At 38.9% G+C, this 20,758-nt stretch overlaps 1 protein-coding gene across 1 annotated transcript in view; it reads left to right on the top strand.

Annotated features, from left to right (window-relative positions):
* Positions 1–20,758, top strand: part of DPP4 (dipeptidyl peptidase 4) — an 86,574-nt gene that overhangs the window by 14,719 nt on the left and 51,097 nt on the right. The window contains exons 3-8 of the mRNA XM_046659904.1: positions 8,668–8,763; positions 9,167–9,258; positions 10,586–10,666; positions 16,318–16,370; positions 16,489–16,561; positions 17,347–17,467. Of these exons, the coding sequence (XP_046515860.1) occupies positions 8,668–8,763; positions 9,167–9,258; positions 10,586–10,666; positions 16,318–16,370; positions 16,489–16,561; positions 17,347–17,467 (516 nt within the window). The remainder of the gene's footprint in view (positions 1–8,667; positions 8,764–9,166; positions 9,259–10,585; positions 10,667–16,317; positions 16,371–16,488; positions 16,562–17,346; positions 17,468–20,758) is intronic.

Here is a 20,758-nt window from a genome sequence, read left to right as displayed (position 1 = left end):
TATATAATGCCTAGAATAGCCCAGTGCATTGGAAGGTCTCTATAAGCATTTACAATTATTATTCTTTATATATTTTTAACTTTTTTATTCTTTTAACAGTCCCAGAGGTAGGTACTGTGATAATACTTATCTCACATTTGTGAAAGTTTTGCCTGGTGAATGCCGGAAAGGATAATTTCTGTGGCAGTTTTGTTTTCCAATGATGATTTTTGGTTGTATCTTGGAAGATAAACACTTGTCAAAGAGGGTAGCCTCAATGATTATGCCTGTAAATCTTTCTGGAAAGTTCTTCAATGATTCAGTATTCGAGCTTTCAGCTTCCCCAAATACTGATGTTCTGGAATCAGTTTTCCTTGTCACACAAACTAATCGTTTTTAGCTTGCACTGTAACACCTTCTCTTCACTGCAATTACTTTTGAATATTTTTTGAGAGAAACCAGCCCTTTGCTAAAATAGTTACAAGTTTCACGGGACTGTGGGTCATTTCTCCATATAGTTAAGATGTTTCTACCCGTTAACTCTTTCTCATCTCTTTGTTTACGCTGGCTTAATGTCAGTCAAAACAGTGGGGCATAGAAGCCTTATCAGTGTTAAATTTGGCCATTATTGTACCAGTCTTGTTTATTTCCAGAAGGGTCATGACAAGGTGAGAGGAAGTGACTATAGTCAGAAAAAAAATAATAATAAAGCAATATTTAGTGCCAGCTTCCTGCATGTGCTGAACCTCCTGGCTCTTTGCTGGGGTGAAGGCAGAGTGAATTGAGCAATGTAAACTGGACATAGTTCAAGTGATCCTGTTGGCCTTGCATTTCTTCACCAGTGGCCATAGATATCCTCATCTTGACTGGAATTTTGAGACCTGAATATTCTGCCCATTCCACTTTTCTGCTGTATATATTGGAGTCTTGTGTTGATATTATTTCGAGGTGATTACAGTTTCGGTCTCAACATCTGTCTTTCAAAACTGATTTTGGGTGCAGTTTTGTTTCTTTTTATCTTACTCACAATTCTGAGGAATGTTGAGATAGGGTCGTCAAACTATAGCCAGGGCTGGCTGCCTGATTTTAGAAATTGTTTTATTGGAAGGCAGCCATGTACATTCATTTATATATTGTCTGTGGCTGTTTTCAGGCTATGATGGCCCACTTGAGTAGTTGCAAAGCCTAAAATATGTACCATCTGGCCCTTTAAGAAAAACTTTGCCAACCCCAGGGGTAGATACTATATTCTTACAGCTGAAAGAGACCTTCTTATTTTATAGGTAAGATGTGTAGGTCTTTAGTCAGTTAGAGTACAGAGATGTGAAGAATACAGAAATCACAGTAGATATTTCGGCAGACGGATTTAATATAAAAATTCCTTACACAGATTAAAGAGCAAAAGAGGAATTCTGAGGTAACCCTGAGCCAGTAGCTGTAGGAAGGCTTGGGAACCAAGGAGAAGAGGGACATAGAAGATCTGGGCCCAAAGCTCCAAGGGGTATGAGGCGCCCAGCTGCTCCTGGCATGGCTGAGAGTCAGGTTGAAGCAGGTCAGGTGTTCCAAAATACGCCGGAGGCCTGGCCAGGTGCTACTTCTGGGCGCATGCTGACAGGATCAGCAAGAAAAGGGAAGTCCCTCCTCCTCTCCTACTGACTCCAGTCCTTCTCTGTTTTCCTCTAATGGCAGGAGCTAACAGGAAGCCTGCAGACAAAGGGGTCTGGGAAATACAGCTGTAGATGCCCTTCCCAGCATTATTGAGCAACAATAGAAGTGTACCTTTTGAGCTGAAAGACATATGGTTGGCACCAGCTTAGAGAAAGGTCAGTGACTGGCATAGGCTTAGAGAAGTGAGATGGCCTAGTGACAGCTACTGGCAGGCTGGAACCTGAGGCTGCTGTCCCTACTCTGTCCAGACCCATCTGTCCAAGTGTGCTGCTCTGCCTACTGCCTCAGTCACTTGGAGTTCACAGTGCTAATGTTTAGAGCTGTGTTCCTGTGTTTGTATTCTTGTGCTTGTATGTCTGGCTTTCATCTTTTCATTCAACAAATATTTATGGAGTGCCTACCATGTGCTAGTCACTGTTCTTGCCCGTGGTGACATAATAGTAAACAAAATGAATCACAACAAAATCAGTGTCCTCATGGAGCTTACACTCAATCAAGGGAGGCAGAGGTAAACAAGACAAATAAGTGACAAATACAGTATTTTAGATAGTATCACTGCTAAGGAAACAATCTAAAGCCAGGAAGGGCAATACAAAGGGAATGACATGAACCAGGGGTTTGTAAGTGTCAGTCCAGGGAAGGAGGGTTACATTTAAATAAAGACCTGAAGGAGGTGAGGGAGCGTATCTGAGAGGAAGAACATTCCAGGCAGAGGGTGCAGCAAATTCAAAGTTCCTGAGGCAAGAGTGGGCTGAGTGTGTCTATGGAACAGCTGCGAGGCCACTGTGAATAGAGTGAAGTAAAGAGAGAGCAGAAGGAGATGGTGAGGCTGGAGTCATGACAGACAACCCCCCATTAAGTTGTTTCCTTTTTTCCAAATTGTTGCTTTTCTGGGAAATGTGCATTGTACTACTTGGTTGGTCTTTCAGGGTAAACCTTTGAAAATATAATGATTACATCCCTAAACAAAAGTTTGGTCATCTGGCGCTGTGATCTTACGGTAAATGCTTAGAGTATGCAGTCCCACATTCTACAGGCTCCAGCTAAATGGCAATATGTTTGTCAGATACCACTTGATGTACCTGGGGTGTTTCTCTTACTGAGAAGGTAAATCTGGTGACTGTGATTATATTTCAATGACTCTTGTGTATAGTAATCAGAGAAACATAACTCTTCACCAGTTCTCTAATTCTACAAGTCCAACAGTTTCCCTCCATACTATAAACTGCTGATTCCACTATGGATGCTATGGGTGGTGTTAGACATATGGAAGGGGGAAAGTGATGCTCATCGGTACTTAGCACATGATTAGATTCAACTTATCCTAGATGTTTTCTCAATGTGATGCTCATATGCTGTCTTCTTAGGATCATTTGGGATATGAACATAGTGAAAAGTAATTGGCTATTATTTTGTTGCAGTGAAATTCCTAATCTCTGCACCAATGCTAGGTACTCCAGAGGAGAGATTCTTCTATTCATCTTTGTGTCCTGATTGCCTAGCACATGCTTGGAACAAAACAATAGTAAATACTGTAACATATCTGGAGGGCTGCCTAAATTTTAAGTCCTGAGCTAAGCACATTATCTCATTTAATTGTGGCAAATCCCTGTGGCTAGATAATGCTATTATTTTCATTTTATAGATTTAAAAATTGGGGTTTCAAAAGATTCAGTAATTTTCCCAAGGCCCCAGCGCAAAAATTAGACCTGGGCTCAAACCCAGGCTCTCTGATTTCAAAGTCGTCAGGGACCCAACCCTTTACTGATATTTGTTGAATCAATGGAGTTGGGTAGTAGCTTGCATATGTTGCTGGATAATGCAGGGTATGAGGAGGCTTGCAGTCAATTTCTTCTTCTGCCTTCTTGAATTTTCTTCCTCTGTCCCCAGGTCAAGGCTGCTATTTTGCTAGAGCAAATTCTAAAGTAACACTCATTTTATTTCTTTAGCAGCAATATAAAATGTTAGCTGATTACCATATGGAACACAAGAACTCTCTAACCAGATATCTTTTTCCTGTGTTTGACAATTTTATGAGTTTATGAGCTGTAAAGAGCACATTTCTTTTTAGTTGCATTTCATTAGCCATTTATTTATCAACACAGTTTATCTTTCTAAAGTAGAAATATTATATTATCATAGTTTAATGCAGACAAAAATGTTTACTATTAATGAATATAAAAATATTCAAAATATCCTGTAATCATAAAGTAACAATTGGTAAAAGCAAGACTACACTGTCTCTTACGTGGATCTTATCATTCTGGAATTACTTTTATTCAGAAATGGTTTTGATCCTACCACAAGGATTCATTAAGATACCATACACTTTGATAAGAATTTATCGTTAGGTTGAACCATATTAAATACTGCTATTCTACCATTTTTGACTGATAAAAATGACATTTGCATACAGTTTAACCTAATAGTTACTCTCACCAAAGAAGTAAAGTATAAAGTTGTTCACCTTTTTTGGATTTTTAAATTGAAGAAGACAAAAATCTAAGTTTCCATATAAGCTGATGGGTAACATATGATTAACTGCTTTACTTGGCTAGCACAGCACTTTGAACTGATAAGTCAAATGAACGACATGTCCCAGGCCCACCAGGAAAACCACACCAGCAGCCAAGACCTTCATCTGTTGCTGCAGCAGTGCCCTGTCAGTGAGCAAGTAGACAAGGAAGAAGAAACGTGAGCGTGTCCTCTGTGTTTGACGAAATAGGTTGTATCTTGGCAGCAAACTCTGAACTTGCTAAAGGTCAAAACCTGGACTTGGCACTCATGCCTCACAGAACTCGCTTATCTAGATGTTTCAAAAGTGTCTTCCAATGTTCACTGCTTATCGAATGGCAAGGCAGAAAACAAGGAACATTTGTTGCTCTACTTGCTCCAATTTAGCAGGGCTGTTCTGGGACTGGGTAGCCAGGATATGGAAACCAGCTTGCAGGGTCATGGTGAAGGAGCTCAGTAAGCCTAGCACAAGCTGAGGTAAGCCTGGGCCCTGCACTGATGTCCTGGGCCTTAGCAAGAGTGTGGCGTCAACGTTGGTATCTGGAATATCAGCAGATGGATCAAAATCACGTTGAGCCCATTATGAACAGAAGAGGCCCCGAATCTGATAGAGAGGATGAGTTTAGAAAAGCTGCGGCCTGCTGAGAGTGAGCCCAGAAACGTCTGAGGTGGGCGTGAGAGGTAAGGGCTCAGTGAGGAGCCCATCACGAATGTGAAGAGCAGCACCCTGGGTGAAGAGTGCCTCCTAGCAGGTGACATCGCAGGCAATTTTGTCTCAATTATTTTAATATTTCAGATTTAAGTGTTTTGTCCTGAAAAACCTGGGCAAATACCCTAATGTGAGATAGCACTTAAGTGAGATACCACTGTATGTGATCTATTGTAGGTGCTCAGTTCATTCTCTTCCTACAAAATCAAGAGTCAGTGATAGATGTTCTATGTTGATTTGTCTGTTTTATTATATATGCGTATGTCTTAGTCCATTTGGGCTGCTATAGCGAAAATCCCAGAGACCGGGGGCAGTGGGGACGGGGGCAGGCTTAAACAACAAACATTTATTTCTCACAGTTCCAGAGGCGGGGAAGTCCAAGCTCAAGATGCCAGTAGATTTAGTGTTTGGTATCTTGTGAGGACCCATTTCCTGTGTCCTCACATGACAGAAGGGGTGAGAGAACTTTCTGGTGTCACTTTTTTAAGGGTACTAATCCCACTCATGAGGGCTCCACTCTCGTGACCTAATGACCTCCTAAAGGCTCCATCTCCAAATACCATCACACTGAGTGTTAGGATTTCAACATATGAATTTGAGGGGGGACACAAACATTCAGCCCATTGCAATAGACATATGTGTGTGTGTGTGTATAAATTGTGCTATCACTATCTCTAGGTCTATCTAGACATCTACATGAGCAGATAATATTAGGATTGTGAATGTCTATAACCATTTATACTTTGAATTATACTAATTTGGGGAAGTGTTTCATGTCCATTTTAGACTAATAGCTCTTGATAGCAGGATATATATATCATCAACAGTGTTTCTCAAATACTACCTGCTTTATAACTATTTGATGTATGAAAAGATGATTGGGTGAATACAAACAATCAAGAGAATTTAGTGAACAAATGCACATTTGTAGTTTTTTAGTCCAATATGAGTTTCAAATAATATTTTCTATAGTACAAGTCTTTGTTTCTTGTTTGAAGGTCGACAAGTCTAAGGGCTGGTTTTACCCACTTGCTGTATTTCTGCTAACACATACAAATCTTGTTAGCTTTCAGAGATAAAATGCAAAACTGAGTTAAAAAATAGATTTTTTTTTAACTTCTTTTACTTAAACTGGACTTAAACAAAATCAATAAAGTCATAAAGTGAAGTGTAGCAGTTTTACCTATTGAAGCTGAAGGTCTTATAGGGAGAAAGACTGTGTTACCAGGTAAGATCCAAAGAAATAGAATCTTAAGGTCATTTTTTGAAAGAGAATTACCTTTCCACATGCTGTAAAAAATTAACAAGAGAAGATGCTGATAGCTTCGAAATCCCCAAAAGACTAAGAATTGCAGTTATAGGAATATTATGATGGTGACTGATATTGTGAGTGTATATTTGCGTGTATGTGGGAAAAGTAAAGAATTTGGAAAAAGACTTTAGGCTCTTTGTTGTCAGTGGGAGCTCTGGGATTGGGTAAGAAGAACTACATTGACCTGACTATGCTTGTAGGATGATGTCCTGCATCAATCGACAAAAATTTTGTGTGTGTGTGCCTCCTATGACATAGAACTGTGCTAGATGCTAAGGTTGATGCGAAAAACAAAAAACCCAAGGCCCTGTCTTCAACAAATACATGGCCTAGCTGAGTAAACCACACAGATAGGCATGAAAAAAAGAGTAATCAACACAGTCATTAAGTGACAGGAGCCAAATGAGTAGTGTGGAGGCAAAAGTCAGAAGAGATAGAATTAAAATCTTCCAAAATCTTCACAAAAGAGATGGGAGTTGGAGGATGGAAGATTGTGACAGCGAGGGAAGCAGTTGAAGACATTGCAGCAAAGTGGCTTAGGACAAGGAGCAGAAATGGAAAAGCCTAAAGATCTACTGGGTTTAGTAGGCAGACCAGTGTGACTGAGTTAGAAGGTTCATGCAGGGAGAGAGTGAAAATGCGCCTGGAAAGAGGGTCTCATGTCAGGTTGTGGAGGCTGCAAGTGCCAGAGTTTGAATCTTCCTGTAAGCAACGGGGAATCATTGAAAACTTTTGAGGAAGAGACCACCAGGATGGAAGTGGCATTTTAGAAAAATCATTCCAGTGGTAGTGCAGTTGAAGGATTGTACTGGGGAGAACCAGATGGCAGGGATACCTGGAAAAAAGATTTCACAGGAACAATTAACGAGGTTGATTGGATAAGGTGGTGGTAAAAGAGAGGGAGACATCAAAAATGATTTTCAGATGTTGAATTTGGGTCACCAGTAACAAAATATAAAACCACAAAAATTCCCTATAGTGGGGCTGGCCCCGTGGCCGAGTGGTTAAGTTTGCACGCTCCGCTGCAGGCGGCCCAGTGTTTCGTTGGTTCGAATCCTGGGCATGGACATGGCACTGCTCATCAAACCATGCTGAGGCAGCATCCCACATGCCACAAGTAGAAGGACCCACAACGAAGAATATACAACTATGTACTGGGGGGCTTTGGGGAGAAAAAGGAAAAAAATAAAATCTTAAAAAAAAAAAAACTTTAAAAAAAAAAAATTCCCTATGGAAAACTAGCTTTGGAAGGAAGACAGTTATTTCAGACAAGGTAAGTATAGGGTTAGGGAGGAGCAAGTCCACTAAGAAGGCCCAACATAGCACTGGAAATGTGAGTTTGGGGTGTTGTGGGCTAGGGTAGTAAGTAGATTTTGTCACTTATTTAAATGGAAAGTATGCCTGAAACTCAGGATGTCACATTCTCCGCACTTGTTTGGAAGGAAGAATGTAGTGAGAGAAGAGCAGAAAGCTGAATATCAGGGCATTTCTGTCTTAGAAGTCGGTGGAGAAAAATACAGTCAAAATAGGAGATGCAAAAATAATAGTCAGAGAGGTAGGAGGACTACTGAGGTGTCAGAATCCAACGGAAGGGTTTCATGTAAACTTTCACCAAGTTCAGGGAAAAGCACCCGTAGAAACAGAGATCCCTGAACTGGGTAATCAGCATGTCTCAAGGTCCTTGAGGAGTGAGAGAGCTTCGAAGTGGATCTCAGGGCCTCAAAAAGGATGATCTAGCCTCGTGCTGTCCACCACAAGGCCACATGTAGCTACTGACTGTGAATGTGCCTAATCAAATTGAAATATGCTGTCATTGTAAATTACATACCAGATTTCAAAGACTTAGTATGAAAAGAAATAATGTGAAAGATCTCATTAATAACATTTAAATATTGATCATACATTGAAATGATAATATTTTGGATATATTGGGCTAAATAAAATATGCTATTAGGGGCCGGCCCTGTGGCCCAGTGGTAAAGTTCACGCACTCCACTTCAGCAGCCCGGGGTGTCGCCGGTCAGGCACCACTCATCAGGCCATGTTGAGGCAGCGTCCCACATGCCACAACTAGAAGGACCCACAACTAAAATAAAATATACAACTATGTACTGGGGGGATTTGGAGGAGAAAAAGCAGGAAAAAAATGCTATTAAAGTTAATTTTACCTTAAAATTTTTTAAATATGGCTACTAGAAAATGTACTCACATTATATTTTGATTGGACGTTGCTGATCTGGACCTTCATAATGAAGCTCAATAATATAGTGCTGTGAAACACACACACTCACATACACTTTAACAGTTAAATGTATTTTTAGTCTATCCACCCAGTCCAAACTCTTTGAAAATATGTTTTGCATTTTTTGAGTACATTTCTGTATTTTGTGACCAGTATATATTATAGAGATCCATTTGTTTATTTTGTGCAAAACTTAGGTTATTCCATCTTACTGAACATTTGGCTCTTTTTTTCAACCAACAGATGATGCTACAGCTGACAGTCGCCAAACTTACACTTTAACTGATTATTTAAAAAATACTCATAGGCTGAAGTACTACTCCTTGCAGTGGGTTTCAGGTAAGGATTTTTTGTAGGGGAGGGGACAGGTTTTTATGCTTACGTTCATTCTAGTTAGGTTGTGGGGCACTTTTATGGCACTGAGAAGATATCTTTGTTTTTTTAAACCCTATAGGAGAGTATTTTTTTCTGCTTGGTGGGAAGGGAGATAAGATAGAAAAAACCTTAGTATTTCTTTGATATGTACCATAAAAAGTTAAATGTGAATTGAATCCTTGACAATAATGATGGAAAAATGAATGCCTACTGGTGTAATATTCATCAGTCAATGTTTTTCCAACTTAGAAATGCTTATTTAGTACTTGTGTGAACTTAAATCTTAAATTTTTATTGCATAATTTTTAGCTTATGAAGATGTTTAATGGCAACTTGAAATATTGATCTGGCCGTTTTCTCTCTTCAGATCATGAATATCTCTACAAACAAGAAAATAATATCTTGCTATTCGATGCTGAATATGGAAACAGCTCCATTTTCTTGGAGAACAGTACATTTGTATGTTTAATCACATAATTAATTCATACTTTAAGGAAATTCTGGGGATTTTTTTTCATAACCTTTCAAATCATGAGTACTATCGTTTCTCATCCTGTTGGACTCTCTCTGCAGCATATGGCACAGTGGATCTTTCTCTCCTTCTTGGAATGCTCCCTGCCTTGGCTACTTTTTAGTCTCCTCTGACGATTCCTCCTCCTCTGCCCATACTCCTAAGTGTAAGTGCTCCCCAGGGCTCTGTCTTTGCTTGCTGGCCTCTCTCCTCACTTTGCATGCTCTCCTTCAGTGAATTTCATGCACTTCCACAGCATTCACGCTCTCTTTCTGGTCTTGTTTCTCAAATACACGCTTTTAACACTAACATTCTCCAAAGATCTAAACCTCTGTTTCCAACAGCTTGCTGGCTTCTACACATGGATGGGCTACAGGCATTTAAATTCAGGTCAAGCTAAACTAGTTATCTCCCCTTCATTCTCCTAGCAAAGTGAAAGCATCCTATTCCTTTTCCTGAGTTCCCAATCTTGGTAAATAGTGCTCTCCTCCAAGTCATTTAAGCTAGAAACCTCAGAATCCTCCTTGATCCCTCTGTCATCCCCCATATTTAGCTACTCAACAAACCCTATTGATTTTCCCTCTGCAATGTCAAATATCTCTCAGATTTCCATTCCCACTGTATAGTCCTGGTTCGAGACCTTGTTTGATCTTGTGATAGTGAGTATTCTAACTTCTGTCCCTATCTCCATTCTGTAGATCAGACCACTGCAATGCCCAAGTCCAAAGCTGATGCAACCTCTCTCATCTTATCTCAGCCACTGTGTCACCAGAGCATCTTCATAAAAGACAGATGAGATTCTATCACGTCCATGTGCAAAAAGTAGCTCATAGTTCACCTTCTTATATTTAGGTCCCAGCTATTTTTCTAATTTTCTGTCCTCTCACCTTCTACTTTATCTGATACATCCTATCCTGTTACACCTAACCTTTAGACAGTCTCTACGTATGCATGCCCTTTCCCACATCTGAGTTTTTGTTCATGCTGTTCCCCCTCCTGAGAAAGTTCTCTCTCTACCTGATCCCACACAGCCTCACACCCTCACAGCTTTCTTTCCTCGGTTAGCATTAATCCTTCCCTCCCTGCTTTTCCGCCCTGTTCACCACCCACCTTGCATTATGGTCCTTTGTGTGGGGGAATGTGCCATCTCTCCTAGACTGGGAGCTTCCAAGGCGTGAACCACATGTCTAGAACTGTACCTTCTACATAGTAAATGCTCAATAATGGCAGTTAAATGGAATTGTTCAATTGTTCTTTTTTCTACTTGATTGACAGGATGAATTTGGGCATGCTATAAGTGATTATTCAGTATCTCCTGATCGACAGTTTATTCTCTTAGAGTACAACTATGTGAAGGTAAAAGAAATGCTGTCTTCCTGTGATGTTTAAAGAATCCTATGACTATGTTATTTTATAACTGATTTCAAGTCTATGAATATTTAAGGTTGACACCTCAGTAATAGTAGGCACTAAAAACTTATTAATTCAGCCCCAAAGGAGAAATGGTCATTCTCATTCATAAAAGAGACATCCAACAAATGTTTTAAAAGAAATTCATTTTCAGTGTTTTTAAATACTAAAAAGTATAAGTAATAATATGTTATGGATACTAAAAAGTTAATAAAATAGAGCTTACTATTTAAAAGTATGTCTACATGTCTGACTTGTACATCCAGTAATAGAACCTCTTATTTCCTTTGTCTCAGTTTTAGATATAATAAAACTCTTGATAAGTATTAGCTTTAAAAAAAAGTTAAATTTCTCATCCTCCAAAAGAGACTCTGCAAGGTGATTCAGACCACCTCCCAGCCTTCAGGTCCTACCATACACAAACCATTCTAAAGCGGGAACCTCAGCACTGGTCATCAGTGCCCTGCAGAGAGCACTCAGCCTCCTCCAGTCACCCAGCCCAACATCAAATTCTTACACATTCAGTAAAGGTTGCAGCCTAATTGCATATCCTCTTCGTGTTTAGAATGACTGCAAATCGCCAGTAACTTTAACTGCAATTTTTGGATTCCTGATGGATTTGACAACAGTTGTTGAGTATAGGAAGTTTTGAGACATGTAGGAAAGATTAAAAATTGGTAGAGATATTCTGCATTGAAAGCAAAATACACAGTGCAATATGATGTGGACTAATGGATGCTTTTCACTGGTAGACCTTAGCTGGACAACCATTGCTGGTAACTTGATTTGTTGTGTTGCTGGAGTTTTAACTGCTTTTACTGTTTTCACTCTGTCCCCTTCATCCCGCTGTCTATGCTTTTCAGACGGTATCCACAGTGCCCCTTTTACAACCTAAATTAGATTACATTATGATCATGATTAGTGGCTTCCCATCACCCCCAGAGTAAAACACCAACTCTCAACTCAGCATCCTCAGAAGCCTGTGTGACTGGACCCCAGTCAGCCCGTCTGAACACATCTCCTCCCACCATCTCTGCACTCACCGTGCTTGGCCTGGGTTTCCCACCTCAGCCTGCACCTTAGAATCACCTGGGGGGGTTCTTAAAATACGGATGCCTGCAGCCTACCCCACACCAACTAACTCAGCTTAGCTATGGGTGGGGCCTAGGCACAGGTAGATCTAAGGGCTCCCAGGTAAGTAAATGATCAACAGTTAAGAACTTTTAAGTTCACACCTCTTTATTTTTCTCAAGCATCACTTTCATTCCCATCTAAGGGCCAAAGCATTTGCTAGTGCTTCCTCCTAGAACCTTCTTCCCCTCATCATCATATGGCTCTCCCTTTTTAGTAGCACAGGTCCAGGCTGTCTTGGATCCCTTTATCTAACATTGCTCCCTGCCATTCTGTTCCCCCACACTGGACCACTCACTCTTTATCACATTAGCTTATTTTACTTTCTTCATACATTTTATTGCAAATCATGAATTATAAGATTTTTGAAAGTAGAGAATATATCTTCTATTTTACTTCCCAGAGTATCCAGTAGAATTTTCTGTACAGCATAAATGTTGACTAATCAACTCTCAAGAAACATATCCAGAGCAAAGTAGTCATCTTCCGTTTCCTCGGAGGTCTACTGTGCAGTGTTCCTTAGATCCTACGCCATGGCTTCTCCATGACTGAGTTAGTGCATACAGAAAGATTAATTATTACTTCTAAGTTGTGGCTACAAGAAAATAAGTGAGTGAGTGAAAACATAAATAAATAAGTACCAGACAACTTGGTACAGATGTTCTCCGATGCTCTCCGCTTATTGCCCAATGCTCTAGAGATAATAATAGTTGCATCACCTATACATGTTGACAGTGTTACAGGAGCCCTGCTAAGCACTTCACATGCATTCCCACGCACCTGAGGTTGTTGCTGTCATTATCCCCATTTTTCTAAAGAGAAAATTGAAGCTTAGAAAGGAATTGCCTGATACTACACAGTGGAGACTTGTCTTAGTCCATTCAGGCTGCTATAACAAAAGACCACAAGCTGTGCGGCTTGACAACAGAAATTTACTTCTCACAGTTCTGGAAGCTAAGTCCAAGATCAAGGTGCCAGCATATTCAGTGTCTGGTGAGATCCCACTTCCTGGATCATAGTTGGCTCTCTTCTCCCTGTGTCCTCACATGGTAGCAGGGGCAAAGAATCTCTCTGGAGTTTCTTTTATAAGGGTACTGATCCCATTCACGAGGGCTCCACACTCATGACGTAGTCACCTCCCAAAGGCCCCACCTCCACATAGCATCACACTAAGGGTTAGGATTTCAACACATAAATTTGGAGGGGAAACAAACATTCATTCTATAGCAAGACTTGAATCCAGGTTAGAAGACTCCATAGCTTGTGCTCTTAAACGTGATCTTTCCCATCTTTGTGTTTCAACTTCTCTCTGCTGTGATGCTTTTTTTTCCCCTTTTCTGCATGACTGTCTTCTCCCACTGAAATTCAGTCCATGAATCACTTTTTCCATGCGCCTCTTTCCCACCCGAAGCCTAATATATTATTTCTGCCTCTCCCCACCCACCTCCATGATATCTCTTGTGACTCTTTTCTTGTATTTACTTGCTCATGTCCCCCATTCAACTATGAGCTCCTCAAGAAGAGGGAGCCTGTCTTATCCAGGAATGGCTGAGAGAGGATAGCTGCCAATGTTTATAACCCAAATAGACTGATGGTCTGTTTCAAAACATGGAGTGAATGTACCAAACATCTTGGGTATCCTTTTACAACTCATGATGGATCTGTCATTCTGCGATGATCTCAAACTTTCTTAAACCTCTTAAAATTTTTAACCTGTACTGCACCTTTTGGCTCTAGCAAGTATTATACTCAGAGGTTTCCCAGAAACAAGCATGGATTGTGTCAAAATAATCTAGGATTCAAAATGGAATGTGTGACTTGCAAAAAGTGGGGACTTAATAAATATTTGTTGACAAGAGAGGATAGGAGGGTGATAAATGATAAGTGGGAAATAGTCTTCAAGGTTAGGATCCCTGGCTTGTGTCTCAGCTCTTCCATTATACAGCCAGGAGTCCTTGGGCTACCCATTTCCTCTGTTTTATCCTCGTATGTAAAATCTGCTTTTTATTTTAGTTTGGTTTATTTCTTGAACACATACTATGTGGCTTGTGCTAGACCAGACTCCAGCTATTTAAAGATGAGTAAGACAATTTCTTACCTCTAGGAGTATAATAGGGAAGACAGACAAATAAACAAGTAATTTCTTTTAAAATATCTTTATATAGGCATTAACATATAAACATAATTTTTGGTAAATGTTAATCCGTATAAGTATATATGTATTTTTATCTTCATTTTTTTTTCCTTTTTTTTTTTGCTTACCTCCTTCCTCCTCATCTCTCTGCCTTTTCCCCATGTATCCCATGTTAAGAATCTAGCATTGGGGCCGGCCCCATGGCCGAGTGGTAAGTTCATGCACTCCGCTGCAGCGGCCCAGGGTTTCACTGGTTTGGATCCTGGATGCGAACATGGCACCACTCATCAGGCCACGTTGAGGCGGTGGTCCCACATGACACAACTAGAAGGACCCACAACTAAAATATACAACTATGTACTGGGGGGATTTGGGGAGAAAAAGCAGAAGGTAAAAAACAAAGTAGATTGGCAACAGTTGTTAGCTCAGGTGCCAATCTTTAAAAAAAAAAAAAAAGAATCTAGCGTATATCTCTTCATATTTTGTGTTTTCTCTTTATCTATATAATTCTATGAAGATAGAGATTCTTTTTAGTTATGCTTATTTTATAAAAATAGAATCATGTTTTCCATATTTTTCTATAAATTATATTTCTCACTCAATGATACCATGTGGAACTTTTTCCAAGTCATCTGATATAGCTTTAATTTATTTATTTTTAAGTTAATAGACTTTATTATTTACAGCAGCTTTAGATTTACAGAAAATAAGCAGAAAATACAGAAAGTTCCCATCTACTCCTCACTGCCCACTGCCTCCGCCGCACTTTCCCCCTTTAGTAACATTTTGCATTAGTGTGTTGCATTTCTTACAATGATCCGATATTCATACATTATTATTTACTAAAGTCGGTAGTTTACGTTAGGGTTCACTCTTTGCGGTGTACATTCTATGAGTTTTGGCAAATGTATAATGGCATGTAACTATCATTACAGTATCATACTGAATATTTTTACTCGCTGAAAATCCCCTGTGCTCCACTTATTCATCCCTCTCTCCCCCCAACCCCTTGCAACCGCTGATCATTTTACTATTTCTATAATTTTGTCACTTCCATAATGTCATATGGTTGGAACCATGCAGTATGTAGCCTTTTCAGATTGCCTTCTTTCACTTAGCAGTATGCGTTTTAAGATTCCTCCATGACTTTTTTTGATGTGATAGCTCACTTCTTTTTATCACTGAATAATATCCCAGTGCCTGGATGGCCCATGGTTTGTTAATCCATTCACCTATTGAAGGACTTTTTGGTTGCTTCCAAGTTTGGGCCATTGCTCCTAAAGCTGCCATAAAAATTTCTGTGTAGGTTTGTCATGTGGGTATAAGTTTTCAACTCACTTGGATAAATAGCAAGGAGTTTGCTGGTAAAGTTATTTGGGTTTGGAGTTTTCTTTGTGCAAAGGTTTTTATTGATGGATTCAATTTGTTTATTAGGTGTAGACTATTCAAATTTCCGGTCTTTCCTTGTCTCACTTTTGATAACTTGTTTGTCAAGGAATTTGTCCTTTTTTCTAACTTTTAAAATGTATTGGCAAAAATGTTTATAATAGGGTCTTATAAACTTTTAATGTCTGTAGAGTCTGTTGTGGTATCCCATTTGTCATTTCTGATATTGGTCATTCATACTTTTTTTCCTCGCTCTTACTATGTTAGCAATTTTATTAGTCTTGAAGAATAAGTTTTCAGCTTTGATTTGTCTCTATTGTGTACTTTCTATTTGATTACTGCTTTTAGTTTTATTATGTCTTTTCTTCTAATTTCTTTGGATTTGGTTTGCTTTTCATTTGATAGCTTCTTAAGAGGGTTGTTTAAAATATCGATGGCATATGTATTTCGATTTTAATGTATATTGAGTGCCAAGTAGCTTTTAAAAAATCTATAACACTTTATATTTTCATGATCAATGTAAGAAAGTAAACATTTCTCCACATCACCACCAGCAATAGCATTATAGATCTTTTAAATATTTTGCCAATAAGATGGTTGAAAAGTGAAAATTTGCATTTGTTTGAACAGGTGAACTTAACATACTGTGGTAAGTGCTAGGAATAGGAAGTGGCACTTGGGCCCACTGTGGTCCTGGGGAAGCTCCTTGGCAGAGGTGATGCCAGAGCTATGGTATAGATGAAGTCCAGAGGAGTTTATACCAGATGGTCTTTAAGATACTTTCTAATTCCAAACTTCCAGGAATCTAGATAGGGAATTATAAGATATGATAAAATTTGAGAATTATACAATGATACATTACTTTATCTCTCATCTTGAGCTCCTATAGCAAGTAGCCAAACTATTAAGGATCACAAAAGGCTGAAATGTCTGCTTTCTTTTATAGCAATGGAGACATTCCTACACTGCCTCATATGACATTTATGACTTAAATAAAAGGTCAGTTACTTCCTCATAAAATCTATTATGCTTTTCTAGTGTAATAATAATTTTTTCAAGAAAGCAATCCCACTGTGGTTTATTCATTTGGTAATGTTTCCTTGTATCTTTTTTCCAGGCAGCTGATTACAGAAGAGAGAATTCCAAACAAGACACAGTGGATCACATGGTCACCAGAGGGTCATAAATTGGTTAGTGAGTCTTTCCTGTTGTCAGAAAAATAATGACAGAAAAATCTTTCATATGCAGAAGCTACTAACCCTGATATAGAGTAGACACTTAGGAAGCCAGTACTTCACTATCAAATATAGTGTTATTGCCTAAAATAATATTTTATTAGCCTACCACAGTAAATACAATTCCTCAACGTTTCTGAACTACCATAAGAGAATGCTTTACTGGGAAAATGCTCATTAAACTCTTAAATTCTAATTTCTGTTGTACTTAGATTTTTTTTAAGAGGAGTATCTGCTTTCAGTTAGTTCTGTGACCCTCTCTGTGTCACTATAGATATATCTTCATGTTTTATAGTGCTAGGAGAATGTCCGAAGTCCAAAAGAATCTAAACAGGAAGATGGACTGTTTATGTGTAGTTGAACTTGTCCGGGGTGCAACTGTATTGCCTCTACTCCACTCCCCCAGAAAGAAATGCACAAGCACATACCGTCCCAGAGAATTGGCCAGTCTTGTAGGGCTTCTCATACACTTTAGCATCCAATTAGTGGTGGTTGTGAGCTGCTTCTTTTTAATATATTAGGAGTATTTAGAGGATTATACCTGGTATACTTCTAATTTAAGAATGTGAGGGGAAGGGAATAAATGACTCTCTCTCTCAAATTGAATAACCTAAGGTACTCATTACCCTTGCATACCAATATTTTTTTTAGGATAAAGTAAATTAGGAATGTTTTTTAAAACTCTAAACAAAATATAGTAAAGATGTTATTATTTATCAATATTTTTTCAATCTTCCTAGGCATATGTTTGGAACAGTGATATTTATGTTAAAAATGAACCAAATTCGTCAAGTCAGAGGATCACGTGGAATGGGAAAGAAAATGTAATATATAATGGAATAACTGACTGGGTTTATGAAGGTAGAGACTTTAAAGCTTTCTCAAATCAGAAAATCTGTAAGTTTTCAAAAGTAGTTAAACATTTCTTTAAAAATAGGAAAATTCAATGGCGTTCAAAATAAGTTGCATTTTAAAAAATGTCATCAGGTCTCTTTTAGCACTTATAATACTAAGTATCTCATAAAACAAGAATTTCTTAGCAGTAGCTAGTACTGCTGGTGTCCTCTTTGTCTCTCAATGCTCCTATTGTCTTAGGTCCACTGCTACAAAGGGCCTTTCTGTGTAGGTGGCTGTTCTACTTTACTGGGGCATAAAGCCCCCAGATTAACATCAGATGTTTCTCTAACTGGGCCTACCTAACCCAGAAGTTACTAAGGAAAGCTAAATACTCCCACAGCATTCCAAAAGATAACAAAATATTGTTTAGAGGCTGGGGAGTAGTGGGGAAGAAAATGCCTGTTTTATAATGCATTTGTGTTCACTTGAACTTGGGCAAATCATAATTTCCTCTTTTTAAAGAAGAAAAAAATAATTAGAAGGGCTTAAGAAACAAAGAGTAAAAAACCCAGAACTAAAGAAGTGAAAAAGGATTGTTCTCTCTTTTAGGATAAAGAGTTTTAGAAAATATTAGAAAAACATTATTCATGTCAATAGTTGCCAAGGTAAGAGGCATTTTGAGGCTGACCCAAACCATTCACATGGTTGCCTCATGCTTATTAAAAATTCATCCTTATTTCTTCTTCATAGTTTAAAAAATTGGTTTTTCTTCATGACTTAATTTTGGTTCTTACCCAGTTCAAGTCAAGTTCAATTAAATGGATAACATTATAGCAACAACAAACAAAATCACTTTATAAGAAATAATTCCCGGGGCCAACCCTGTGGCCGAGTAGTTAAGTTCATTGCTCTGCTTTGGCAGCCCAGGGTTTCACCGGTTTGGATCCTCGGCACGGACATGGCACCGCTCATCAGGCCATGCTGAGGTGGCATCCCACACAGCACCGCTAGAAGGACCTACAACTAGAATATACAACTATGTACGGGGGGCTTTGGGGATAAGAAGAAGAAGAAGAAAAAAAAAGAGAGATTGGCAACAGATGTTAGCTCAGGTGCCAATCTTTAAAAAAAAGAAAAAGAAAGAATTCCTATGGCCTGGAAATAAGTGTTAGATTAAAGCTTATAATGAAATTTACTAGCACTAGTCACTTAAGAGATTGAAAAACGTCTTTAACACTTGTTTGGAACAGCACAGCACAAGATCCTCCAGGTGAACTGGGTAAAGCCTTTTCCCAAAGCTGTGACCAGACCCTTCCTCGGAACTACCAGGCATCTCTAAGATATGAACACCCCTAGCACTAACACCCTTTCCAAGGTCGATAATAGCTGGAGGAGTCTCATTTTGCTTGTTCACGACCAAGCCATTCACAAGCAGAAGAAGGGCTTCACAACTCCAGTGTGGGCCTGTCTCTAAAAACAGGACTTTGATCCATGCAGGGAAATTCCTACAATTGGTTTTGTGTATTTACACATGATCCATACTTAGAATACCTGTTTCTGTATATATTGGATCCATCCTCCCATTGGAGCCACTCTCTCCACTACAGCCGTGAAGGCTTGTTGGGATTGAAAGAGAGTACATTTTGGGACTCCGTGGATTCACAAGTGAAAGAACAAACAAAGCTGCCAGGTCCAGAGAGTGCCATGTGCCACAGTGCAGAGGGACACTCAAAGAGGAGCCTACATTCTGGAACTGGGGTTCTCCCCACCCCACCCCATCCTGTGTCCCCAAATGGCTTTCTCTCTCAATTTCTCTATGTTTTCACTTTGTCTTATTTCATGATTTTCTAATTGATTTTTATTTTATTTATGTATTTTTTTATTGAGGTAACAATGGTTTATATCATATAAATTTTAGGTGAACATTATTATATTTATATTTCTGTGTAAACTACATCATGTTCACTACCCAAAGACTAGTTACCATCCATCACCATATACATGTGCCCTATTGCCCTTTTTGCCCTCCTCCCCACCCCCTTCCCCTCTGATAATCACCAATCTGATCTTTGTATCGATGAATTTGTTTGTTGTTGCTTTTATCTTCGACTTATGAGTAAAATCACGGTATTTGACTTTCTCCGTCTGACATTTCGCTTAGCATAATACCCTCAAGCAAGGTCCATCCATGTTATCACAAATGGCAAGATTTCATCTTTTTTTAATAGCTGAGTAGTATTCCGTTGCATGTATAAACCACATCTTCTTTATCCATTCATCCATTGATGGGCACTTACGTTGTTTCCAAGTCTCAGCTATTGTGAATAACACCGCAATGAACATAGGGGTGCATATATCTTTGTGCATTTATGTTTTCATGTTCTTCGAATAAATACGCAGAAGTGGAATATCTGGATCACATGGTAGTTCTATTCTTAATTTTTTGAGGATTCTCCATACTATTTTCCATAGTGGCTGCACCAGTTTGCATTCCCACCAGGAGCGTATGAGCGTTCCCTTTTCTCCAGGTCCTCTCCAACACTTGTTATTTCTTGTCCTGTTAATTATAGCCATTCTGATGGGTGTGAGGTGATATCTCATTGTAGTTTTGATTTGCATTTCCCTGATAATTAGTGATGTTGAACATTTTTTCATATGCTTATTGGCCATCTCCATATCTTCTTTGGAAAAATGTCTGTTCAGATCTTTTGCCCATTTTTCAATTGGTCGTTTGTTTCTTTGTTCTTGAAATGTAAGAGTTCTTTATATATTTTGGATATTAACCCCGTATCGGATATGTGGTTGGCAAATATCTTCTCCCAATTATAAGGTTATCTTTTTGTTTTGTTGATGGTTTCCTTTGCTGTCCAGAAGCTTTTTAGTTTGATGTAGCCCCATTTGTTTATTTTTTCTTTTGTTTCTCTTGCGTGGTGAGACATGGTATTCAAAAAGATGCTGCTAACACTGATGTTGAAGAGCATACTGCCTGTGTTTTCTTCTAGAAGTTTTCAACTCTTACATTATGGTTTCATCTCTTACATTAAAGTCTTTAATCTATTTTGAGTTAATATTTGTGTATGGTGTAAGATAATGGTCTACTTTCATTCTTTTGCATGTGGCTGTCCAGTTTTCCCAGCACCATTTATTGAAGAGAGTTTCCTTTCTCCATTGTATGTTCTCAGCTCCTTTGTTGAAAATTAGCTGTCCATAGATGTGGGGGTTTACTTCTGGGCCCTTGATTCTATACCATTGATCTGTGTCTGTTTTTGTGCCAATACCATGCTGTTTTGATTACTGTATCTTTGTAGTACTTTT

Source organism: Equus quagga, chromosome 4, assembly GCF_021613505.1.
Source record: "Equus quagga isolate Etosha38 chromosome 4, UCLA_HA_Equagga_1.0, whole genome shotgun sequence".
In the NCBI taxonomy this organism is placed as follows: domain Eukaryota; kingdom Metazoa; phylum Chordata; class Mammalia; order Perissodactyla; family Equidae; genus Equus; species Equus quagga.
The sequence above is the reverse complement of the archived record's forward strand: the minus strand, read 5'-3'. Positions and strand labels throughout refer to the sequence as shown.